This window comes from Falco peregrinus, chromosome 1, assembly GCF_023634155.1.
Source record: "Falco peregrinus isolate bFalPer1 chromosome 1, bFalPer1.pri, whole genome shotgun sequence".
Lineage (NCBI taxonomy): Eukaryota > Metazoa > Chordata > Aves > Falconiformes > Falconidae > Falco > Falco peregrinus.
Genome location: NC_073721.1, coordinates 92,131,075 through 92,157,782, shown reverse-complemented (window position 1 = coordinate 92,157,782; position 26,708 = coordinate 92,131,075). Strand labels below are relative to the sequence as shown.

General features: G+C 45.1%; 1 protein-coding gene across 2 annotated transcripts in view; it reads left to right on the top strand.

The window, feature by feature from the left end:
- The window catches only part of CCDC85C (coiled-coil domain containing 85C), a 113,383-nt gene that overhangs the window by 68,642 nt on the left and 18,033 nt on the right, over positions 1-26,708 (top strand). The window contains exons 2-3 of one of the 2 annotated variants that reach the window (XM_055794139.1): positions 764-840; positions 17,331-17,432. In XM_055794139.1, coding sequence (XP_055650114.1) covers positions 764-840; positions 17,331-17,432 — 179 coding nt within the window. Of the gene's footprint in view, positions 1-763; positions 841-17,327; positions 17,433-26,708 lie in introns of both variants that reach the window. The other variant, XM_005230585.3, reaches the window with a different exon arrangement.

Genomic DNA, 26,708 nt, shown 5'->3' with positions numbered 1-26,708 from the left:
GTAAGCCACCCACAGAGCTCTCCAGCAAGTTATCTTCTACAGCAGGTCACCCTATCTGGTGTTGCAGTGGTAAACTGGCCATTACATTCTCCAGTTTGAATGTTACATTTTTATGTGAGGGTGTTCTGTATTTTATTGTCCTGGTATTTTTCTGTTTAGTGTCACATCCTTCCACTAGAAAAAGAGATGTCCTGGGTAGGTAGCTGTGTACGTCAGGCTGCATGCATGCTGCAGCTCTGTGGCCTTGCTGTATGCACTTCTTCCCCTTTTACAGCACTGGGAGTTGTGGCAGTGACCGTATTGTGGGGCTGTGCCAGTAGCTTATTTTTGTGAGTTTTTCAGTTGTTTTTGAAAGAAAAAGGCACGAGTGTGGAGGGGTTGTTTATTCAAATGTAAAAGGAAACGTTTTGTTCTGTTGTTGTTTTGGTGCATTGTAGATGAATGACAGTGGCTCTCAAAACTAGGAAATTACTTTTACAAAATTATGTGTCACAATATTTCAACTTCACTTTCCTTCTGTACCCCCCATTCCCCAACCTGGTGGCCCTGATACAGATTCGCAGAAGAGATTGCTGTTGCTGAATCTCAACATTTTAGTGAAAAAAGCTTTTGGCAGAATCCCCTCCTTACTGTATACGCTTGGGGTTTTACTCATTAGGTCTTTCCTAAACTTGCCTTCCATGGAGTGAGAGAACATATTGCTGTCTGACAGACTTGCCTGAAACACAAGAAGCTTATATGTATTTTTTCTCTTTTCCTAAAGATACATCTTCCAACTATATCAGGCAACTTGAAACAAAAGTGAAACTGCTGGAGGATGACAACAAGCTTCTTTCCCAGGTAGGTTTTTTGTTGCCTAATAGATATTAATGTGGCTTGGTCCTTTTCTTGCTATACAGAGTTGTGTCTGACTGCCCACTTGAATACAGAAGGGCTTTTGGTGGGCACCCTACCAGGGCAAGAGCATAATGGTCTCTTCATATCAACTCTCCTCCGATAGAATTTGGTCTCCTTCTGTTAAATAAAAAAAGGGAGAAAAAAAAAAAAGTAAGCTCCCTGTTAGTGTCTGCCTGTGGTTCAGAAATACATTAACACATCCCTGCAGAACATGTTGATCCACTGTTGCTCTCGGTGGCGCTGCAAGGTTCCAGCGCTGTCTGTGCAGTTGCTGTAGGATTTTGTCTTGCTTGCCCATTTACATTGACTTTTATCTTGTTAAAAGAGGAGGCTGTAGTCAAAGGACAACCTTGAGAATAGTTTTGTGCAGTGCTGGCTCCCAGCTTTTGTTTGAGATCTTGCTTAAAACTGAACAGACGTCTCTAAACTGGCATTTTTTGCTTACATCTGCCCTTCAAAGTCTACTCTGTGTGCCACTGGGTTTTTGATCACTCCTGATACATATCTATCTGTATATAGCAATGTCAAGCAGCGGAAAAAACAGTCATTCTGTCTGCTATGTCCCCTGGATCCCCTGTAAAGCACAGCACTTGGTGTAAACGGGCAACGCTGCTGAATTCAGTGAAGCACTGTCTATTTAAACCACTGGAAGTTACCCTTTTTCTCTTGTTCTTTATATCCTTTCACTGTTGTATGTTCTACCTCCCTGGCATTTTAAAGGGTTTTTTCTATACTTTGCTTCTTACTTCAAGCACCAAGTTTCACAGTCACTGTGTTCCAGATTCTTTCCAATTATAAGGACTAGAAATAAAAAAAGACTCTCCTAATTATTTTTTTAAATACCTTTTTGCCAGTTTATGTTGTGCTGTTCTTTGCATTTCACCAAGTCTGAAAATAGACTGCTTCAGGATCACACGTTTCTAAAATGTTCCTGTTCAAACAGGAAAAAAAAAAGGGTCTGTGCTTACTGAAATGTCATTCAAATAATTTTGTCAAACCTTATTTTTACTGAAATACACATTTTGACCTGACTGAGCTTTTTTGAAAGACTACCCCAAATTTCCAGTGTATTCATTGGCATTGCTAGCCATGAAACCAAACTCACAGGGCACCAGAGGGTTAAAACCCCAAAAGGGTAGTCAACAGCTACTGAGTGGCTTCATATATTAATCAATTGCTAATTTAATTTTAACTCCCCCTGTCTTTCTCCCAACCCATGAGTGAGTTGGTGGCGGTCGAAACCTCGGCACTGTTTAATTGGAATTATTGATAAGATAAGCAGATGGGCTGTGCTTGGGCAGTTGGGATGCGCATGGATTCAGGGATGGGCTCAATGTGCCCTTGGCCCAGCTTCATCCTACCACAGCCAAGCACATTACTCCATTGGATCTACATTATGAGGTCAAAAAAAAGTGGTTGTTAATTAATGGGTGGTAAATTAATAGGGGCTGAATAACTGCCTGAGCTTAGTGCATCAGGAGGATGAAGCCCAGTTAGTCTCAGGGTGCGTGAGCCTGAAGCAGCCCCATGCAGCAGCCTTTCACCTTCGTGCTGTACTGCGTGGGAAGGCTGTGCCTTTTCCTCCATGTGCACAGCTGTCCTCAGGTGTCCTCACCTTTCAGGCTGTGTCACTACAAATGTTTGAATCCAGGGAGACAAGTGATCTTAAAATAGCTCTGTGCTCTGGAGAAGGCCAGCCACCTCCCGGGCAGCGGCAGGCACTGATGCCAGCCTGGCTGTGATGTTCTGTGCAGCTCCTGTGCAATGTCTTAGTGGCCCTCCAAAAAGACCAGGAACGGACGTATTTTAGATCTTGCTCAGAAAATGCCTCTTTTTACCGTAAGCAGGGAGACATTTCTCCTTAGGGAGCCCAGAGGTGTTGAAGTTGCCATGGTCAGGGTGAACTCCCTGGCAATAGTGGACTGCATCACCTCCATATCTGTCATGCTACAAACCTAATTGGCATTTTTTTCTCTTTTAATGGGAACGATGAGGAAAATCTGTATAGGTACAAACTCACACACGTATGTAGGTGTTGCTCCTAGCACTTTCCCAGAAATGTATAATCCACTTACTACATGCTTACTTGCTTCATCTGATTGGAAAGTGTTTAGCTGTTACCATGCGGATCTTGGGATAAGACTCTAGTCAAAAAGGATCCTGGCAAACTTTCTCCTGTTTTTAAAGTTGCCAGGTGATCCTGGCCATTTGAACTCCGTAACGCCAAACTGGCTTGTCAACACCAAAGTCACATTTTAACTCGGCTTGGCTTTCTCCCTGGGAGTATCGACATTGCAATAATATTTGCAGCCTAGTGTCAAGAAGTTCTATCACCAGTGTGCTGAGGAGTGATGAAACCTGACGTCCTAAGTAACAAACAGTGCCTGTGCATTAAGGGATTAACAAATCAGCGCTGGTTATGGAAGTCTTCCTGGCTTTGCTCCAAGTGCTAAACATAGAGCTGAAATAGTGCTTCATCCAGAGAAACCCGAGAAGGCTGGGGTTGCAAATGCTATTGCAAGCTTTACGGGAGGATTTGTATTACAGTGGCCAGTGACACAATGCCCCTTTGGTAGCCGGTGCATCCTGAGCGAGATTTGTTGCTTTATCTGCTTCGGCATCTGGGGTGTGAAGCTAATGCTGAGAGGTCGTGTCTTTGTATCGTCGTCAGGCATGGAATTAAGTTGATGCAGAGGTCCCCAGCCTGCGCTTTTTCTCTTGTTTCCCAACATCTCCTTTCACCATAAGCACTTTGGAAGAAAATCTCGGTGGGGGAGGCGAGGGGTCCCCAGCCCATGCTGAGACAGCCACTCTGCGCTGTACGTGTTACCTGCAGCACAGGTGTGCTGGGATTCACAGTTCTCTTTTTCTGGTGAGACTCATTTGAACAGGTTAATGGAGAGAGCTCTTTCTCCCCTTGGGAGATCGAGAAGTACCATCTCACAAGTCACCCTTTGCAGTGGGAGGAAAGTAAATGGAGAAGTGGATGTTATTTATGATAGCTGTATATGGATTTTTTGGTTTTGACTTCTTCTTTTGCTTTCTAGGGAAGGAGATGTGTATTTCCAGTTGAGAAATGAGCTGCTTCTGACATTGCTAACACATCAGTGATCATCACTCTTCCCATTCTCCTTTCTCTGAGGAGAAATGACTCCAGTTTTATACCTTTCTTTGACTCAGGTTTACACTGTAGTGTTTCGCTGGTGTGGCTGCATTAACTAAGAAGTCATGCTCTTGGATGGCATTGCTGCACTGGCAAAATCCTTGGCAGCAATTCTGACAACACACAGCTTTTGTTGCCCTGGTTTGTATTGGCTGGGGAGATGCTGTAGCAAATGCCACTACCAGAAAAGGCTCCTCGATGCCTGCTCACTGGTACTGGTAGGTGTCTGTGGTGTAACCACAATGGCCAAGACCCCACAGAGCAGGTGGGGACCTCAGCGTCCTGGAGTTGATGGTGTCAGCCTTTCTCACAAAGCGTAGCTGGTTTCTGGAAGTTTTAGTTGAGGTGTAAAGACGATGAGTGTCAGTTCTGAGGAATGTTGGGTGTTGGCTTTGGATAGCTTCACAGGCATCACTTTTATAGTCTCAAATTCTCTAGGGAAGACGTGCACTAATTTCTGCTGCGTGCACGCGATTAATCTGTGCAACATCATGTGGGAGAAGTCCTGTTTTTCCTCTGTGTCATTGTGGGGAGTGCCCAGGAGAGCTTGCGTTAACCTCTCTTTTGCAGTGTCTGGCTGACTACATGCGGGTGGATACCTTCCATATTACTAAGATATAATCCCTGGGATGAGAGATCACATTTCTTTCCTCTGAGCTGAAAGTCCAAGCAGAAAATAACCCCCTTAACCCACCTCATGCTTCCCTTTAAACTAAAAATGAATTTGTAATTACACCCTTTCCCTTCAAGATTAGCAAAACCTATGTTTATGAGCTTGGGAGCTCCAAAGGTCAATACTGGTCAGTTTTGTAACTAATGCATACATTTTAGAGATAATAACATTGACAAACTTCTGGTCATTCTTTCATGTGATTTTGCATTTTCAGCTCATTCTGTACAATGGCAAAGATTGGGTACTTACAACTAAAACTGAAGTTCATAGGCTTTGTGGACTCTGTTCTCTCTCCTTATAAGTATGTCCTGTGCACCATGGGCTGGCTGTCAGGACTTCTTTTGGCTTATAATCTCTGCTGAGCTGTGTCTGGCTTTTTCCTTCAGAACAGGAATGCCAGAGGGATTTTCCTACTCAAAGATGCCCAGGGCATGTTGCACACCTTTGTTTCAAAAAGCTCAGCTTTGAACAGAGCACAGGTATCGGGCAGGCGGGACTCTGAGTAACTGGATGTTTGACAGTGAGGTCCTCGTGCATCTTTCAGGGAAAATTTCAGCTCCCCTAGTGCAGAGCAGAAATACAAAAAATTCTTCTCTAGGGAGCGGACAACCCTTGGGAGTTCTGAGGAACATCAGAGTATTTAATTAAAATTGCCAAATAAAATTCTATTACCAGCCCTTCACAACATTTTCAGTATCTGCCTGTTAGCTGCTTGGGGTTTAGAGTATTCCTGGAAGATCTCTAGAGCATCCCTGGAAGGTCGTGAAAAGTGTGCATAGTCTTACTTTTAAGAAACTGCATGCTTAACCTGAATTAAAAGAAGGCTGCAGCTGTACAGATAGTAAAATGATAGTAAATAATGCTTGTAGACCCTGGTATTAAAACAGAGCTGAGGTTTTGGTGCTAGGAGCTTCCATGGTAAGAGCGCCTACAGGCTGCCTCAATTCTTCTCAAATTGTTGAGTTTGTGAACTAGGCACAAACATGCACTGAGCAGGCAGTTTCTAGCGTATTGGTCTGAAAATGAGGGGGAACTGGACCCCCAGGATTGAGGAGAGCCTGAGAATCGTAAGTCCTGCAAAGAACAAAGATGTAAATGCTGTTCAGTGGAGAGCATGAGATCCTTTCCTGAAGAGCAGAGAATGGAGGAAAAAAAAAAAGAAATTGCCTACAATGTGCTGGCTGGCTCCAGGAGAGTCGGAGTGCAATTTCCTCGGTCGTTTTATTATCAGTCGCTTTTGTGCCAAGTCTGCCATTAACAGTTCCTGCTTGTGGTGTTGCTTCTCGGTTCTCAGAGTTGCTATAGGGTCTTAACGTTTGGGCCTCTCCTTGAATTGTGGCTTGAGAGGTTTGTGGTGAGGCCGTGGCTTGCGCCAGGAGTGTTGCATGTGCTTACCAGGAGCAGAACAAAATTACAAGCCTGTAAAGTCTACCTACTGTGTGTGTGTGAGGACGATAAGTATAATGGCCTTAATTTAAGATCTCATGAGGGAAATCAGATTTTTTTTTTTTAATAGAAAGCAACTCAAACATGAAAGCTTTCCCAGTGCATTCAGTCTCCATTTAAATTCAGAATACTGAAAAGGACATGCCCTAGGTTACTATATTACTGTTTTAATGTGCTGTTTAAAAGTTTAACTGCATAAATAATTTTAGCTAATCAAAAAGGAGATACATATTAGGGGCCGCATCCAAATATTCCTTTCAGGTCAATAGTGAGACTTTCTACAGGACTCCATGCATTTTGGAGTAAAGCAGATTTTCATGAGACCTTCTCTCATGAGACCTTTCATGAGACCACTCTCCAAACTCTGATTTAGGCCTCTAATTGCGTTGCTTACCCACATAAATAGAAAAAAATGTTAAGAAAATCCCCCAAAGTAGCTTCCTTAGCTGTGGCAACAGAATCTTTAAGGAAACAGCATGTAAAACCAATCTATGTCCAAGCATGTTTCATTTCACCTCCTTCTTTTATGAATTAAAATGATGAGAGTGATCTGACTGATCTGCTATCAAATAAGTGGAATGAGATTTAAGTAAACAATATCTATTTATTGAATAAAATGTTGGGGGTTTCCCCTCAAATAAGAGAGGTACAGTTTTGTAAGAGCAGTTCAAAGGTATCTCAGACTTGCATCCAAAATACTTTCAAGTCCTTAAAGGCAATGAAGTTCCTTCTGTTGACTTCAGGCATCAGGATCTTGGGCTGCTACCTACCAAAATAAATATTCTCTTGGTATTCAGCCTCCTATTCATGGGTAGTGGCACATCAAAAAGGCAGGATCAATGACTGAAACAAGCTTTCGCAACTTGTAACGAAGGCTGGATGATGTACTGTGTGTTCTGGAGGTTGTCACTCTGGAATCAAGGGATTTTATGAGAATGTCACCTGGCACATTAAATAGAGTTCCCTCAAACCCTAGGAAATATAATTCAAGAATTTCTGCATCCAGAAGTCAAATAACAGATAGGCAGAAACATACAGCATTGATTGGCTCAGGAGTTCAAGACAATCATATAATTTCTTGCAACTGAACAACTCAAAAATTTTCAAAGGACTGGAGCTGGATTTCTGTGTAAGAGGGTGAGTGTGGAGGGATGCACACACACAAAGCTCTGCCATGCCCCATTTGTTTCTGTTGTGGATAAGCAAAGAACATTGGGTTTAATGAGGCTCCATTTAACCTCCAGCTGTGAAACGTGGGATTAGTCATATCCTATGCTTAACCAGCATTGTAATAATTTTACTAGATTCCATTTTTCTGTATGTGAGGACAGGGTCGGGGAAAAAGCTCTTAACTGCAGTTAGAAAGGGCTATGAAGAAGCAGAATTTTCTGTCTTTGTAACATGTCGAGTGGTTTGATGTAAACAGATTCTCAGTAATCAGTCTGTCCAAGAAGGACTGAAAAACGTTGTGAGGGGAAGCTCAGCAAGAGCTGCAGAGGCTTTAAAACCAGTTTTTTTGTATTAACTTCAATGTCAAATTCAACACCAGATCAAGAAAAATTCAGTGTCTGATACCTGAAAACAACAGGGGAAAGTATGGAAACATGTTAATCATTCATTGCTTTTTTTTTTTTTTTTTTTTTGGGGGGGGGGGGGGGAGGCTTTACCCAAAACTATATGCCTGTGACAAAACTTTCAGTTTTGTTTTGCTTTTCATGAAGCCAGAAACACAAATCTAAGTCTTTACAGAAGATTTTTTTAAGAATATTCAGACCGTCTCATAGACGTTAAGGGTGGCTGTAACTGATTCTTCCTGACTCTTTGAGACCTGGTTCAGCAGAGAGCTTTGGACATCTGAGCGGTCCTCCAGAAGAGAGGGGCTTGAGTGTCCGTCCTGTCCTGAGCACTGTTCAAAAGAAGAGAGAAAGAAGGCCAGCAGAACCCTTGGCCGGCTTGATCCCAGCTTTAGTTAAAGCCTACAAGGGACTGTTTCTGATTTGTGAGGAGGAGGGTCAGGTCTTAACCTTCCTCGTTCCGAGCTCCCATGTTTTGTGGGATGTGGGGAGTGCCTTGAAGGCAGTGCCAGCGGCGTTGCTGTAGCTGAGCTTCTGGGAGGAGGTGCGATGCTTCCCTTGGGCCTCGTTGCCTGGAATGCAGTTGACATAAGAAAATGAAAAGTGATGCCAGGGGATGGTCCAGTGAGTTTACTTGTGTGCCTAATACTACCTCCACATCTACATCTACTTGCCTGGTGGAACTGGAGTAGCATTCCTTAGCTTCTCCATTGACATCCATAATGAAGAGACTGGTTTTGGTGCTAATGAGTCACAGATGGGCTCCGTTAGTCTGAGACTCCTAAACTCATTGCATACAAGCTGGCTACAGACTCCGGCTACATCAAATGTCAATGGTTATAGCTCCATTTGGCTTTGTTAGCTACTGAGCTGCATTTCTATTTGGGTTATAGGCTGTCATGCTTGAATCTCAGCTGTGCCAGCCCATATTCTCTCTTGAGCAAAGCCTGCCAGTTGTGTGATTATAATTATATACTGCAATTTGGTTTGAGCTGATTATCTGTGTCTCCCTTGAGTTATGGGGTTGATCTTTCTCTGCTGATCTAAAACAAGAGGAAAAAAATGCAGACACTCTTGAATATTAACAGTGTACTGAAGTTCCCTACCTCAGTTGCTACAGAGAATGGAGAGGTCTGAAACTTGCACTGCTTATATTGCCTGTACCCCACTGAGATACTAATAAAAATATTTTTCCAAGAGTGGTTTTACATGGCAAAATCTGCTAAGCCTCTTACTGACTGTCTCTGGCTATTTATTAAGCCTTTCCTAAAGTGTTAGCTCCCCTGACAATAGAGAATTCCAGTTGTCACTGTTGCAACGAGATAAAATCTGCTGCTTTGTCTCTCCAGCTTGTATGAATGCAGCTTATGACATGAGGGCAAAGTCAGAGCACAGGCAGAAGTGGCGATGCTCATCCCTGCGTTGTGTTTGCGAATGGCTGAGATCCAGCCATGGCACAACATCCAAGTGCGTCCTTACAGCTCCCTGTGCTGCTGCTGCTGTGCCAGGGCTGCGGACCTCATTCTCAATGTTGTATGTTTTCCACATGAACAACTGAAAATACCTTTATTGATGAAACTGGCTGAGGCTGTGCTCGTGACCTGGCTGAATACTGGAGAGGGAATGGGAAGAGCAGGTGTCTTGGCAGACCATCATCCTCTAAAGCCTTTGTCACCAGTCTAAGGAATGATCCCTGGATGCACTGTGTGGGATATGAACCAGTGTAAAGGAATTTAATCTCTCCTGTTACAGAAAGCTCATATTATTACGCGACACTGAAGATGTTAAACAGTTTTAATCTCATCCCTTAATTTTTTTTCTTATTTGCAGAGTTCTTTCAAAATCAAATACGTTGATTTTTTATTGCACTCTCATGTGTGTAATTTCCAGCTTGCCTGATAAAAGCTGTTGAAGCTAATAGGACTCTTCACATATACTTAAAGTCAGATATGTGATTTGCTGAGCTTATTTTTGCTTGACTATGTCTTATAGTGATAACTGCAATTACTGAACCTTAATTCAATTATTTGCTAGCTTCACACAGTGAAATTGCCCATCCCTCAACTTCCTGGTGCATGAGACCCTAAAACAGGGATTAATGAGATAAGAAGGAAATCTTTGTGCAAGGTTGGGTGGTAGGGGATGTTCACTGGGGCACAAAGTTGCGTGTGTGGTGCTGAGGTCAAGAGAAACCAGAGCTGTTGCCCTGCTGCCCATACGAGAGCTGCACAAGGCAGGTGCTTTGCAGCATCTCATTCATGTTATTTGAGATGTGTTTCTGCTTTGCTTTACCTCAGCAAAATATCACTGCTCTGCTGGACTTACTGAGGATATCTTGGGCCAGGTCATTCTTACAGCGTGGTGTGTTCTGATAGTGCTGTTGAACTCTGGGGGTATGGTAAAATACCTGTAGTTATGAAGAAGAGTAAGGTGATCAAGCTTTATCAACTGTTTGTGGGGTCACCATGCTCTAAATCGGGAGAGTAAGTTGTTAATATTTGTGCAGATAATAATAGGTTGTGCAAGACTTCATTCATTTAATATGGGAAAAGGGGTTAAAGTTCAAATAATAATATTATCTTGTCAAGTGCTGCATGTAAGACCAGCTTAGTTCGATCTGTGGTAAAGGTAGTTTTTTTCCAAGGTGATAAAATAACTTTTTTCTGTTAAGTTTCCAAATATATAATGTTCTTCTGTTCCCTTCTAGCTGGCTGACTGCAACAGCTTGCCACGAAAATTCACTAAGGTAGAGAGCTAATGCATCTGCAAACAGCTTCTTGGATCTGTGGGCTGCTTTTAATATTGCTGCTGGTTCTTTGGGGCTCTGATTGCTTGTTCTTTCACATGCTAATGTTGGTGATTTCCATTTTTTAATCGTTTGAATGTATTCAATATCCCCCTAATTATTTTTTATTTCCCTCCTGTACTTGTGTAAAAGGCACCGGTTAGTAGTATCTTGACCAACTTCAAATCAAAGCCGTTTACCTACCTGAAGAGAAGTTGGTACTTTCAGCTGATTTGCTGCAGGAAATAACAGGAAAAGATTTTGACTAAGCCTTCCGTTTAATTACGCAGTTGCAAACAGTGGGTTGTTGAGTGTCAAAATTGAGGCAGTTTCAATTACTGGAGCAATTATGGTTTAGGAAATTGTTGCCGGTAGGTTTAAGAATTTATATTACAGTGACAGGCAAGTAATTCAGGTAATGGGCAGTACAAGAGTCCATAAAGGTGAAGGCAGCCTGACCCAGTGGGCTGAAATAAAACCTTTCTCCTTTTTCTGTTCACAAATATGTGTGATCAAAGCCAAGGTCTCAGCAGAGTTTTCCATCTGACATCCAAGATTTCTGGGATAAAACTAGAATATGAAGTAAGAATACATTTTTTCCATATAGAGAATTACTCAAATCATAAGCCCGAATTCTTATGGGCTTACATGGTCAGAGTGGGATGCCCTTGCCCTGTTGCTAAGGTCCAGGTTCACCCTGATATTTAAATGACAGCTAAAGGGAATCCTGTGATTTGTAAAAAGGTGGATAGCCACTAAAAAATGGAAATTGCTTGTCTCTTCGAGGGCTGGGTGATGGTGTGGCATATTCATTTGTCCGAAGTAAATCTTCTGAGCTGGTGTCAATAAGGGTATCTTCTGTTGCCAGTAGTGAATTCCTCACGGTATTCCTTTCCATCTAGTTGCATTTCATGTTAAGATACATAATTTCTTCTAAAGTTATGTTGAATAGCAGATATAATATTAACACATTTAAGTGGTGCGGTGTATAATCTGCTGTCTCTTGAGCTTAGTGCCAGTGGGTCTGCGTTGTAGGAAAATGAAGCTGATTATTATAAAGCCTCCAAAATGACAGTCCTCTGGGAAGTCTGCTGTCGGTGACTCACGTATGCTTGATTCTCCTCTTCATTGTGAACACATTTTTCCATCCCTTTATAAAGGGACTTCCCAGAGGTAAACAAAAAGGAGCTTTGTAGGACTCCTGGCCATCAAATTGGTGATTGGTTTGTGGTGTGTTTTTTTTTTTAATGGCATGTGGACCAGGAGAGGAAGCTTTCACAGTGCAGGAGGTTACAAATGAGTTACAAAGAGGTGAAGAGAGCAGCATCTCAGGTGCTCAGACATAGTCATCAGGTGCCACCAGGGCTGTCCCTCCTGGCTCCCGCCGTGCAGCAGAAGGTTATAGGTCTGCAGCAGCTCTTGCCACATCTGCCAAGCCTCGGTGCCACATCTGCCAAGCCTTGGCAGGTGCCTGGGAAATGCTCAGGCATGGGATACCCTTGTGTAGACACCCAGATTGCTCCAGGGTGACCCTGCAGCCTGTGGGGAGAAGGGAAGCTGTGACCCTTCGTAAAGGCTGTAATATTTCTGCAGGGCATGGGGTCAAACTGATCATTTATGATTAATTATTTTTATATTATTTTTTTTTTAGCCTCCGTTCAGCCTTCAGCTGTTACAACAGGCGAAAGGAGAAAATAGTGTTTTCAATTGAAGGCTACTTATGTAACAACTGTTTTGAATGCTAATTCATGAATTACTGGAAGCTGACAGTGTTGCTTTTTAATTTTTCTCGGTCACTTCAGTGCATAATTCTAATTGAAATTGTTCTGTTTTTTTGCTAATCTCTTTCATAAATGCTGAGAAATATCTGTCAAGTAAATTTTGGTCTTTCTGTAATTTATGTTAAGAATGGTCCATTTTGTTACATCAGAGTATTTCAGAATTAAATCCTTGTCGCCTTTTTTCTCCCTTCCAGCAGAGCAACACTGAAGGGTAACAGAAAAGATAATTTGTCTAACTTGTCCATAAGTTTTCAACACTTTATCTTCACAATTGGTTCAACGTGGCCACAGCACTGATCTGACTTTACTGGACAGAAACGGAAAAGAAAAGAAATGTTTCTTTGTAGCACTTTGACCTTAAAATGCTGCAAACACCATCCATCTTCTTGTGTTATTTGTGTTATTTTCAAATTGAATCACTCAGCACATCAGGTCAAAAGTCAGAGGCCACCATTTCTTCTCCCTGCTAGCAGGACAGAAAGCTTTAATAGGAACAAGTATTTGCTAATATATTTTTTGTTTGTTTTTAATATAATTTTAGGCTTTAGTAAGCACCAAGACTTTATATACTTGAGATAGAAACTGAAATGATACATTATTTTTTGTGGAAAATATTTACCACTTTCCACCCATGTTCATAGCCAAATTATTTCTGGTTTCTAGATAGAGAAACACTTGAGTTTGCAGTCCGTTTTTACTAACCCCCTGATTTGTTGGTCCTGTTCTTTTATTATGGATATAAGTAGACAGAACTCCCTTTCCTGCCAGGAGGAGCATGTCTAGGTCCATTTCTTCCATAACAAGGCTGGCAAAGACCTCGGGCTTTGGTCCAAGAACAGTATCGTCCACGGTCACTTCAGGTTCTACCTAGCTGAAAAATTTAGCAATAAATGTCATTATTTCCAGATAATGAAGAGTTACTGTGTCTGAGTAACCACTGCGGAGCTGTCAGCTTTGGAACTGTGTAGCACAGGTTGCACAGAAGGTGAAAGTGTTAGATCTCCAGGCTTGTCCCCAGGCTTGTCAGCTGTAAGGGGAGGGAACACCACGTAGAGTGATGCTGAGTTAGATCTATGGGAGGTCTTGCACTTCAATACCACTGTCAAAGTCAGGAGATGCTTTCTTTTTCTCTGTTTCCTTTCCTGTTCCCTTATTTTTAACAACATTTGGATGAAACTAGTGTTTGAAAAAAAATCACTGTAAAAGAGCAAGAGTTACTGCGGAGTAGTCAATGGCCAGTTGTTGGCGTTTGCTGGGGACAAGTGTATTTCAGATTATGAAAGTTTTAAATTTGATCAGGTTAAGTAGAGACTGACTATGAGTCTCCTCAGCTCTCTCTTGGTCTCCTTTTCTGTGTCCCACCCTCTCTTTCTGTTCCTTAGCTTAGGAAACATTCCCAATAAAAGTTCAGTCGAAACAGCACTTTGCCATGGAGTGTTAGTTCAGATTGAAATGACTGTGCTGATAAATTCCTTGAAACTCCAGAAATGTGAAGTGATTTTACCTGAAGGGTAATTTATTATAGACATGTTGCCTATTAATTGAGATAATCTTCAACAATGATGATGAACAGAGATGATCAGGGGTTGTACTTTTAAAATGCCATTCTGACTAGAAAAGCAATTTGGGATCCACTTACATCTCAGTAATGAAAATTGGGTAAGGTAATAAGAGATTTCATTTTGTGAGTGAATTGACAATGCAAATACCAGGATTTTTAATTTAGGTTTAAGTGGAGTAATGGCTGCTCATTCTGATGCATCATTAGTCATATTGCTTTTTAATGAGGGATTCACTTTCTTTTCCTGGTTAACTCTAATACTGATAGCAAAGCCCAATGAATGCGTAAATATTTAGGGAGGTCTGATGAATATGTGTCAGTGCACGATTTCAATTTAAAAAAGGAAGAAGCAGCAGTTTTTTCTTCTACGGTGGAGAATTCCACATTTGCTTTTAGTGCAGAACTGTGACTGGTGGTAGGCTATTGTAAAAATAATCAGAGTAAGACACATTTTGAAACATTCTGGCAAACATAGAAGGTAAATTACACTGAGTGGAGAGCTTGTGAAAGGGACTGGCTTTATGGCTGACAGTGATAGGAAAAAGTGGTTCTTTGGCTATCTCCACCATGGATGTATTAACAATAATGGCAGATGAAGGCTCTTCTTGCCCTATCAAACCCACCCCATCCCCTAAATACCTTGTTTCTCTTCTGGATAGATGTCTGTTTGACATTTTTATTTCTTAGATGTCTTTTCTCTTTCTTTGCCTTTTATTTTTTGTTTCCTTTTTTTCTTTAATTAAAGAGCTTGTTTTGATGTTCATTGAACTCAGTGGGAATCTTTCCATCAAATTTAATGCATTAGGTCAGATTCATAATCAGCAGTCACTGAAACAACAATAGTTTTGTCACACACAAGTAAGTACACTGTCTTAAATGAGATTTGCTTAAAAAAAGCAATAGAACTAATCCATTACAAACACTTGTTAGAGCAGAGTTTTTACTGTATCTGTATATTTACCAACACAGTTTCAGCCAATTTAAGCCCAATTGAAATTAATGCAGGCTCTTGCTCCAGGCAGGAGCATAGGGCAGTTAAATTAAATCAATTTAAACCAGTGTATTTTTAGCCACAGCAATAAGATATTGTGTGTTGACTAGACTTGGGTCTGGTTGCCTTAATTCCTTTGGTGAGCGAGGCATTTTGACTTTCCATGAGGACAAGCTGTAGTGTGATGAAACACATGCTATGTCTAATTTAGACCTACCCATGCAGATTTCAGAGCAAGAGAACAAGTTTCTGGGAGGCAGACAAATGTCCACCAAATCTCTCGTTCTCGTGCCTATTTCTACACTCCCGGTACCCAATAAGCACATTGCATCTTGCAAGTCTCAACACCGTTTGCAAAAGTCTGAGCAATGCGGGGCCTCTAAACACTGGCGAGGCAGTGTGCATCCTTCTGGCTGTGACTTCTGGGGTCTCCGCCACAAAGCTACAAGCTCACATTTTCACTTTGCTGTTTTATTCTGCTTTTCCCTCACCCATGCAAGTGCTCATTTATTACAGATGTCAGGGAAGGGTGGGTGAGCTCCTGAGCTGACAAGCTAAAGGAGTGGGTAGCAGGGTGTCAGGACCTCTCCAGGAGGCTGCAGCCCCCCCCCCCCCCCCCCCCATGCACATACAGTGGTGAAGAAGAGTTTGCACACCCCAGGCCAGTGGAAGCATAACCAGCCAGGGTAAAATCCTTTCAGGATAACCATCAAGAGACCCCTTCACGCCACATGCCTGGGACAATGCCGGTGAACTAAGAATCTTCTCATCATCTTCCTTCGTGACCTGCTAACCTTCCTTTGAAAGTACATACCTCCCAGGCATGGGGAGGGAAACTCAGTTTTGCAGCAGTCACCTTTTAGCTTCAGAAAAGAGTTACCTCCTTCTCATCTTTCTGTCTCTGACTCTATAAAAGGCGAAAGAAATATAGTCCATGATCTTCTCTGATGTCATCTTGTAAATTCAAGGGAATCCCATACATCCAGTGGGTTGAAGTCATTCCATGTCACTTGACTCCATGTGAGGCACAACATTTCCCAGCAGGTTGGGTGATACAGGACTAGCATCCATTTCTCATGATGCCTTTCTTGAAAACTGCCCTTTTCTTCACAGCTTGTAAAGGGAAAGTTGATAGGGTGAGTGTGCCAGGATGGTTATGAAAGCACTGGGTCACACTGGATGTTTTTATCTAAGAAAACAACATTTTGAAGTAAACCCAAGGCTGAACATGTCCCGAAGCGGGCCATGTAGGTAGCTATGAATAAATGTTTCTAACACTGATAGAAAATGATGTATCCACTTTGAATGCACCAATTCTTTTCTGCTAAATGAGAGTAAGAACAGTCCCCAAAGTCTGTTATGGTCAGGCCTTTGGGGTTGCTGAGGGGGTTTTATATACAGTTGAGCTGATTTATGAGATTTCCTTTTAAATTTTATTGCACCAGTGGTTTTTTCCTGGGTTCTTTTGAAGTAGAAAACGTCATTTCTGCAGCAAATGCAAGTCAGAACTCTTAATGTAGCATAAAAATCTAAAAGGTCATGATCTTATAGCTTTAAGATAGAGGACAGTGCGCTGTTTGATGCTCTTAAAAATATGAAAAGTTAATGAGGATGTTTATCAGTAATAAAAAGATACAATCTTCTTCCAGACCTTTGATTTTGGCTACTTGTGTATTGGCTTTTTACGGGTATACTTCTATAAATTGGAAGCTCTTCTCGTTCTGGGACTATCCTGTTCCAGAATCACAGAGAAAACTAATAACATGAGGCAGAAACTTTGTCCCAGGGAGATTATTCAGTACTCCTGACACCCAGTGCTGCTGCTTCTCCCTTTGAGTGCAGGCTATTGATGGTATTTATCTTGTTTCCAGGGTCATGCAGACTACCTTTATTTATTTGACTTTGTTTAAGACCTGTGGGTGTATGCAGATTTATAACTAAATAAGAAACTTTTCCTGTCATACAGATTTTGCAAGCTTAGGGGAATCACAGTAGGACTGTTTACAAACTCTCATTGCTTTCCACAAACAGGTGAATGAATTAGCCTATGTTGCTTTAAAAAAAAAAATCTAGAAACTGGCTTCTGGTGGATTTCTTTTGCAGATTTTGATTTAATCTGAAGTCTTAAAAATATTTTTTTCATTTGCATCTTAACAAATGTTTTTAACGAACATGTAGGAACTTAGGTAAAATGAAAATGCCTTCTTGCTGTATCAGTTAATGGAGTAGACTTTGAACAGCTCACCTCCGACTTCTTGCAAATGTTTTTTCCAGGTGCGGGCATGGAAAAAGCATTTTATTATGACGTTCACTGTCACTGCCATTGCAGGGAGAAGTAATGGGAACAGGTCACAGGACAGAAGCGGTCATGGGAAAAGCCAATCCAGCAGAAGGGGCACAGCTTTCCTTCCTCTCATTAATACAGACTGTCCTGTTTTCTGTCACTGTCTTTGCAGCAGTCCAGCACAGGGGACCTGAGGACTCTGAGGAAAGGGTTGTCCCCGTACCACTCTGAGTCACAGCTTTCGTCACTGCCGCAGTATCAAGATGCCCTGCAAAACGTAAGAGACGTTTCCTTACTTACACAGAGCCGTATGTTTCCCTGAGAGTGGGCATGGCTGGAGGGGGGCATGTGAAGATTATGGGAGAGCTCTCCCAGCTGAGAATTCACCCTGAAACTAGTGGTGCAGACACTCACTGAAACCTGCAGCTGTTGGCAGGACAGGGACTCCCTGGAAACATTGATCTTTACCTGAGTTTGGATCGCCAGCTTCCCAGCACAAGTTAACTGACAGTCACTGTTGTGCATCTTTTAAGGCGAGGGTGAGTCTTCTTATACCTGAAGCTCCTGCTTTGTAAATGCCCTGTATGCCTGCTGCTAAAAAGCTGGTTGTGGATGTGGCAAAAGATGATTTGCCACGTGTCTGGCAGCACATGGTCAGGGTTGCTTTAGGGGTTAAATTCTTAGGACTTTCATTGCAGGTTTTTCTGTCTCACAAACAAGGTTTATGTTTCTTAAGATTTGCCTGTGTTGCTGTTTCTCAAATAACAGGAGAATCTTGATTAAAGCCTCTTGTGAAAGATGGATACTGTGCTGCTGTGCCCGAGTTCCTCCTGCATTGATGATTGTCTTCCAGGTGTTTGCCTGACTGTCTGAAACAATACATTTGCTTGGGGACATCGTTTTCCAGGTTACAGGAAGAGTGTAGATGTAGTCAGGGAGTTCTGCTGTGAGTGGGCTGCAAGTGTCATGAGGGTGAGCAAAAGCTCGATGGCAGCACAAGCGGGGGACCCCCCTGCCACCCTGCATTTTCTGGGCAGCAGAGCTGCAGGTACAGGTGCTGTAGGACCAGTTGTACGTTGGCTGCCTGCTTGGGTGAAAGTAATTCTGTAGATTTAGTGTGCCTCTTAGAGCTGTAAAAGGGGTGTAATAATAATTTAAATGAAACTCCCATGTGAAAGCAAAGCCCCTTTCTACCCCTGCTGAACTGCAGAATGGATGGAAGCCCTCCAGCCAAAAAAAAGGGACAAACCCATGCAAATGAAATAGAAGACTGTGGCTGAATATCCGCTTTTCTAACTTTGTGCCTCATATATAAAGTCAGGAGACTCTATAAGGAGGGCAGACAGGTATGAATCTGGAGATGTCTGGCTGTGCTGGTGCCTTGTGGTTCTGGAGATTTTACTTTGCTTCCCTTGTGCTCAGGCTTTTGACCCCAGGTTGGTTGCAGGTGGAGGACATGCAGTCAGCCTGTGCTGGTTGCCCCAAGGAGTGCCGCTACACACATTTTTACATTTGTCTTGTGGGTCAGGCTGGGATATGGCTGGCAGCTTTCTGCAGAGGAGCTGTGCTTGGGCTGGGAACCAGCAGGAGACTTCACTGCCTGAGCGTTGGCCCCTGCAGCTCACCGAGTTTGTGTGAGGGCTGGTGGCAGACGGTGCTGCCTGCTGGAGCCCTTCCTGGCCCCTTGTCCCTGCTTTCCCTCCTCCTCAAGGAAGAGGTGGCACCTGGCTTTTATGGAGAGGCCAGGATGCTGCATGACACTCACCTTCATCTGTCACCCTGGCTGTGTTCTGCCTTCTCTGTGGGAAGTTGGTGGAGAAAAAACAAAGCCAGATCTGGAACCAGATCCATGTCGTCTGGGATACTTGCGTAGCCATTCATTTACTTATTCCTGCCAAAATCTCTTTGGTTTTTGGCTTGACACGATATATTATTTTTGTGGCGAAGGATAACAGTCACAAATCCATGCAGATGTCTTGGAATGTCTCAGGCACTTCCCAGAAAGTGGACAGTTAGATGTACCAGACTTTCTCTGCAGCCTTTTTGTTTGACAGCAGGTGTGAGTTTGTGAGAAATCATTCCTCCTTGTGCCTGCACAGGCTTCACGTGGGTGAGTGATGGACAGTTGGTGTTGGCTCCAAAGCTGTCACATCCATTCAGGGTTTCATCATCGTCACCGCCTGTGCAACTCTTTGGGAAAGCTCCTCAGCACATCCCTCACTGTCACACAGTTTGCACATAGGCATCACTCCAGCTCGCCGTGGCCCTGACGTACCTCAGTTAATGAAACAGTTTGGTGTTTCTAATGGATCCTGGATCACGGAACCCAGTGCACGCTCAAGATGCAGAACCAAAAGACACTCAAAACTGTGATCTGCGCACGGTTTAGTCAGTGGTGTGTCCTGGAGATGGTGAATTATAGGTTTGCTCTGTGTTCTGCAACGGTTACCAAATATCCAAGAAGAGCAGTTGCAGGGGGTTAGTTCTGACCTACAAGCCCCTGGCCATTGCAAGGGAAGGTGTGACACGTATGTTAGCTCGAACTGACAGCAGGCTGTTCAGACTCCCCAGCCCTGGGAACTGCAAACCAGAGTCATCTCATGGTGTACCGGAGGCTCCTGTGTCCTCTGGCAGGTGAGGGTGATTCCCTCGGGCTCAGGCTCTGAGTGAGGCTTGAGAGGAGGTGGCAACAAGCAGCTTCTTGTGGGACCTGCTGTTCCCCTGGGATGAGAGGGGCAGGCTGGTTGGGCAGGCTTGATCTTTCCCATCACTGGCAGCCTCCAGACCTGCTCAGCCTTGAATCAGATGATGTCCCAGGCATGGGAGATGACTTTGAGGTACCTGCAAGCAGTGCACTGCTGAGGACCCAGTGGCCAGTCTGGTGCCTGGGTGTCGTGGTTTAACTCCAGCTGGCAACTAAGCCCCACACAGCCGCTCTCTCCCCCCACAGTGGGATGATTGAGGCAATCAGAAGGGTAAAAGTGAGAAAACTCATGGGTTGAGATAAAGATGGTTTAATAGGTAAAGCAAGAGCCGTGCATGCAAGCAAAGCAAAGCAAGGCATTCATTCACCACTTCCCATTGGCAGGCAGGTGTTCAGCCATCTCCAGGAGAACAGGGCTCCATCATGCATAACAGTTACGTGGAAGACAAACGCTGTAACCCCAAATGTCCCCACCCTTCCTTCTTCTTCCTCCAGCTTATATATACTCAGCATGACGTCATATGGTATGGAATATCCCTTGGGTCAGTTGGGGTCAGCTGTCCCCGCTGTGTCCCCTCCCAACATCTTGTGCACCCCCAGCCTGCTTGCTGGTGGGGTGGGGTGAGGAGCAGAAAAAGTTTTGGCTCTGGGTAAGCCCTGCTCAGCACTAACAAAACCATCCCTGCGTTATGCACAGTCTTCAGCACAAATCCAAAACATAGCACCATACTAGCTACTGTGAAGAAAATTAACTCCATCCCAGCCAAAACCAGCACGCTGGGTGTCAGCAATGGAAGTGATCCCAAAACTAGAGGAGATATTTTCACCCACGTTGCGTTCACGTCTTACCTGCACTGCACCTGTTCCCTTTGTGGCTCTGCCATGTGGATGCGGCAGCACTTGGGATGGCTCAGATTAGCAGCCCTGCCATTTACTGCAGGAAGCTGTTGCAGGAGTAACGCTGGGGGGTCTTAGGTGTGTGGCTGGACTGCACAGAGAAGGTGATGCTCAGCCTGTCCTGGAAACTCTTCCAGCTCAGAGCTTTTCTGGAGTACCAGGTGGGAGTTACCAACTCCCAGTTTTGTTTGTTGGCATTGTCCAAGGAGTCTGGATTGCCCAGTCATACAGTCTCACCTCTGGTTAGTGAGGTTGAAATTGCATTTCAGTAACACTGAGAGTTTTAGGAGAATAATGGTGGTTTTGGGTAATTGCCATTGCAGGGGCAGGAGGAGCCCTGTCAGCCCAGTGCTGTGAATCAGGACTGGGAGCTGTGCCTGCCACCGTGGAGGGACTCTTCTGCAAACATACAATACCTTCTTTTCACCTCTCTGTGCCTCAATATTTCCCTTGAAGGAATTGGGTGGGAAATCACCCATTCCACAGTATGGTTTTCAGGCAGTTCTTTATCACTAAGCTAAATAGCATTAAGTGCTCCAGGATCCTCCAGGGGTGGACACTAAAAGGCAATGTTTAATTTTTGGAACAGTATAGTGTTGCTGGAGAGTTCACTTGTTTCTCTCATGGGCTTTCTCCAGCATTAATCAAATAATGAGCGAAGACTGGGCAGTGGAGTTGTCCACACAGTGTCAGCTCTCAGGTCTCTTGCTCTTCATAAAGCCACCCTACACAGTGCTTAATCTTTTGTCACATGTAATGATTGCTGGGTTACATTTCTGAGACAGGGAGAATGTATGGAGGAAAAGGAAATTCCCCGTCCGCATCGGTAAGGCTCTTATATTGTTACTAATGGTCATGCTTTTAAAAGTTCATTTACTAAGGGGTGGAATCTCAGCTGCTGGCTTCTGGAGCGTTCGAGGCCCCTGTAGCACAGCCAGGGATGAATGTGGTGGTTGAGGCATGGTCCAGAGTTTGCATCTCTCTCTCTTCTGTGCTCCCTGTGGCCTCTTCTTGGGTGTTCTGGCTGGCCATGTGGACACATGGTCCCTGCAGACCTTCACGTTCCTGCCTGCTGCCCTCCGGCTGTGCCCCAGGGGTGTCTCAATGCCCAGGCACGGAGAGGTGGCCTGAGGGCTTCTCATGTTCCTACATTTGGAGGTACCTTTGCCTTGAAAGCCCGCAAGCCAGCTGCTGGGAGGAGCCGTTTATCTACATTGGCATAAAATGACATTAAATGTGAACAGGCCTGTTAACTGTCAGTCCGAGCTAGCCTGGCTGGCTTAGACTTAAAATTTCCTAGCAGTGTTCGTGTGACTTACAGTGAGAATCCTGCCTTTGGTGGAAGTAACTGTAGAGGTTTGTAATGGCAATGTTGTTATTGTGGATGGAATGTGGATGGAAAAGCGTGTGTGAAAACACCGGCAGGAATGTTAGAGTGAGGGATGCAGGGGTGCCTGTGCTGATGACCAAACAAACAACAGACAGCAAACAAGTGGGTAAACACCATGGGATGTGTGGTTTGTGTCAGGACCAGGAGGTCTGTGCTGTGATAAGGCCACAGCACAGATGGCTTATCACTGGAAGACCTGTTCCCTGATAACGAGGGAAGGTTACACCGTGATGTGCCATTAGGCTTCCTGTGGTTCCAAGAAGGCTTAGTTAGATAAGGTGCTCAAGATGAGGGAAGAGAAGCAAGAGGTGGCGGGTTTGTGGGGGGTGAGTAAGCAAGATGCTGATGTAAAGATCAGCCTGTAATAACTACTGACTCCTAAAGCATGTGGAAAACGTGTCCAAAACCCAGTTCTTTTCTGTCAATGTGGAGGAATGCCAGAGCTGTCATTAGGACTTGCTAGTGGGTGTTCCTTATCTTCTGTCACACACAGTGATCCTGACCTGTCATGGACGTCTACCTTTTGGTGAATGCATGAGTGTGAGTTTGTAGGTGTGTGGGTGTGAGTGACATGCTAGAGAAATCGGGTTTAGGTTGAAATAAATATCACCTTCCCCTTCCTGAATTTGTACTGCGGTAGTTTTCTGCATGACCCCTTGCTGAGGAGCAGGAGCTCCAAATATTGCTCCGGCCAGGTGTAGGAGGATGTGTCTGTGGGTTCTGTAGGGGGTAGCTGGAGGAAAGGACCCGTGCTCATCTGGGGTTCAGAGCTGGGAGTCCCCAGGGGAAGCACCTGCAGATACGCTCTGCAAGGGCTGAGCAAAACTGCTGCTTCTGAGAAGACAGTGGTGACGGTGCTATTGCTCAGCCATTATATATGTCCCTAGGGACTACAATAACATCTCCATTAAAAAGTGAGATTTCCATTAGGGTATTCAAAGCTGCATTTCTCGGAGTCTGGTTTAGACTACAGGCCAGGCTGGGAAGAGACAATTCCATTTTCTACCCTAAATTTACTGCAAACCCAGCAAGTTCCATGGTAAACGCAAAGAAGCAGGACAAGTGTTGTTATGTAGCAGAGAGCACTCCACTGAGACCACCACCGAGTCCCTGGCTTCCTGGCACTGCCTCTTCTTGTATTTTTCTCCAGTGCCTGTTTCGTGCAGTATGCAAAGTCTGGGAGATGTTTCTGGCTGCTCGGCTGCAACACCGGCTTCTTCATCTCCGTCTCTTGATTCCCACCGTGCTGTCACAACCAGCCGTGTTTTGTAGCTCTGCCTTGTAGAGATACTTGGGAGAAGTGTATTTCATTTTGCCAGATGGCATGTACGCTATTACAAAAACAAACCCAAACGTTTGTGGGTCTGTAGGTGTAAAGAGAAGCTGTTAGATGAGGTGGGAAGGGATGGTAAGAGAGTCCTTGGCTGATGCGCTGGCAGTCTCCTGAGCCTGTGAGAGCAGTGGCGAGGGTAGGTGATATGAGGGCACGTAGTAGCTAAACCCCAGCCCCAGTGACAGTCCTGTCTCTTCCTTCTGGCTGGAAAGATGGTGGTCTCCATCCTCTTCAATACAAGGGCTAAGGCAGAAGAAAAGCGAGAAGGTGACTCGGTCTCTCCCTCAGCTCTTTGCAGAGGAAGGACCAAGCTGGCCCCTGTGCCAGCCTGGCGTAGGCAGGGAGATGTGGCTGTGGCCCGAGCCTGGTCTCAGGTCTCACTGGGGGACCCAGAGCAAGTCTGCCAGTCCCTTCCTCAGCCTGTGTGGGAGTAAATCTGTTCCTCCCAGGGAGGAGAATTGGATCAGCTTCTTAAAGCCAACCTGACTTTTAAAATCAAGTTTGAAATGGCCGGAGACTGCCGTTCCGACTGTGGCTCCCAGGAGACGCACCCAGAAGAGCCAGGGGAGCCCTCTGGGCATTGATGCCTCTGCAGAGTCACCTGGAGCACCGGGGACCTTAGTGTGGCACCAAGGTGTCCCTGCACAGCACAGTGACCCTGCTACCATCAGCATGGAGCCCCCAGCCCCTTGCTGCGCTGCACAAAGCTCCTGGACACAGGGATCCCTGGGCCGCCTGGTGCCTCTGCCATCCCTGGGACTGCTCTTTGCAGCTTCAGCACTGGGTCGTAGCCTATCAAAATGCCTTCATCCCCTTCTGTCGCTCCACCGATCCCACCCTGTGCAGCACCCCGATGGCCCCTGTCTTCTCCCATCCGGGTACCCCGTCCCCGTGGCTGTCAGTTGAGCTGAGCGCTGCCAGCGTGTGCCGGAGGATAACCCCAGGTTTGTTTCTTGCTTCCTCCAGCAGCAGTGATGGCCACAATCCCTTTTTAGGCAGGGGCCAACAATGATGGAGAAGCACGGCAGAAGGCAGCTCCTTCCCGCCGGCGTCACCGATGCCACCAGGATGCTATTGAGCAGACAAAGAGAGAAATTCAAGGCAGCCGTTTTGCTGCGGCAACAGCGCCTGCGGAAGGGAAAATAAAATGAAAGGTTTGCCGGGATTTGCAGCCCGGGGAGTGCTATTGTGAAGCTTCAGAATGTATTATCAGCAGCTGAGAACAAGCAGATCCATTTTTGAAGGCAGCTGCCCTTCATCAGCAGTTATTGCCGCGGCTCTGAGCGGTGGGTGGCTTTTTTCTCCACAGCAGCCAGCCGGCATAAAGTTTGGCAATGTCAAACTTCGGGGATTTGATGAGCTAAAAAGGCAGTATCCATAATGTACCCTTACAGGTAACTGCAGGAAGCGAGAAAAATTCATCTGCTTTGAGGATCTGCTGTAGGTTGTCATGCTCACTTGTCATGTGCATTTGTGTGGGGCTGGCAATGGGTTGGGGGAGAGACAGGGGCACGGCAGCCCCTGGCTCTGCCCCTGGCCTGGGAGGAGGCTGCTTCCCCAGTGACGGCCAGGGCAGCCAGGCTGTAATGGAGACCTGGAAGGGCAATACAGATGTGCGCAGGTATCCTCCTGCATCTGTGTGCATCTTCCACCCACCCAGAGGCTTTCACTTGGGCCATCCCCAAATCAGGTCTGCTTCAAAACTCGGAAAGTCTTAAAATTACTCACTGTTTCCTTCTGAAATCAAATGTGCTTGACGTTCCTTTTATCAAAGGAATTATCACTTCTCAAAATACTTACGCTGATAGTGCCCCTGTGAGTCGGCTGGAGTTAGTGCACTTTCTCTACGAGTACAGCAGCAGGCTCGCTCTGTCCGTAGCAGTCAGACTTCTTGTTTGCTTGCATCAGGTAGTTACAGGCTGAAACTGCTCTGAATATGTCATGTTGGTAATAGTGTCACAGTCTGGGGGAGCATCTGAAGATGTCGGTGCGGCTTTTTAACAGCGTTCACCTGCTCCAGCTCTGCATCACTGCTACCAACCCGAACAGCGACCACTCTCCCTGGCTTTACATGTGCCAAGGAGTTTCCCAGGGCTGGAGCTGTTGGTGTGGTGCTGAGAAAAGACACCCTTCCTGTTTGTAGATGAGATCCAGTTGCAAACAATGTCCTGACTTTGTTTATTCTGTTTGGGCTGTCTCTGAAACCCTCCCTTTCCTTTGGTGCCCCAGCAGAGCCTGTACAGCTGTGTCATGCCTGCCAGGGAGAAGAGCTATTCTTTTGTTGTGTGTCCTTGATGTTTATGCTCAGAAAGCAATAAAACAGTTAAATTGTTTCTTTATTAATCAAAAGGGCCATGTAAACCCTTTTTGTTGTTTAAGTAGATATCTGTGAATGCAGCGGAGGCCGTGAAGATGCGGGAGGTGGCGGCTGGGCTGTACAGATGGGCTCTGCTTGGCTCCTGTGTGGACCCAGTGGTTAAGTCATGGATTTGGATGTTTACATGACCAGCTGCTCTCCATGATTAAAGGCAGCAAATTAAGTAATGCCAAAGGAGATTAGCATCTGCAATGAAGTCCCTTGATTTGATAGGGAAGATGCTAATACAGAGTACTGATGGCTCTTGCACTCACTGCTGCTGGTGGCCAGGGCCCGTGTCGTGCTGGGGAGTTGGTGTGTGTCTGTGGGATCTCCCACATGTTCCTTCTCCTCTGCCTGGTGGCAGGGTGACAGGGTGTCAAGCACTCGCAGCTGCAAGGCAGCCCGCTGTGACTTTGGAAATGTAGGGCCATGCAGCCATTTAAGTACATCCGAGGGGAGCGAGTGGTTTGCTTTGAAGTGGACACTGGCAGGCTTTCTGCACGTCAGGCGTGGAATAACAATAACCAAATGTTATCATCGCGTTGGTGGACACGTGAGGGAGCTGGGTGCTCCTTGGCTCTGGTGAGGGTGTCCTGCACTCAGGCATGAGAGATCTGGCATCACTGCAGCAGGGTGGTGAAAAGGCTGCACTTTGTGCAGTGTGGTTTGCAGAGGAGCCGGTGCCAGTTGCTTCTTCGTGCCTCTGGGAAATCTCCTTGCAGCCAGCGACAACTCCTGGGGCTACTGCCAGGGCGCCTTCAGGCAGCCTTGTCCCTGTGGGGCCAGGAGAGGAGCTGGATCCCTTCAGAAGCACCATGTGTGGTGGCAGCGGCAGAGCTGCCACAGGCATGAGAAGATGCAACAGGGAGG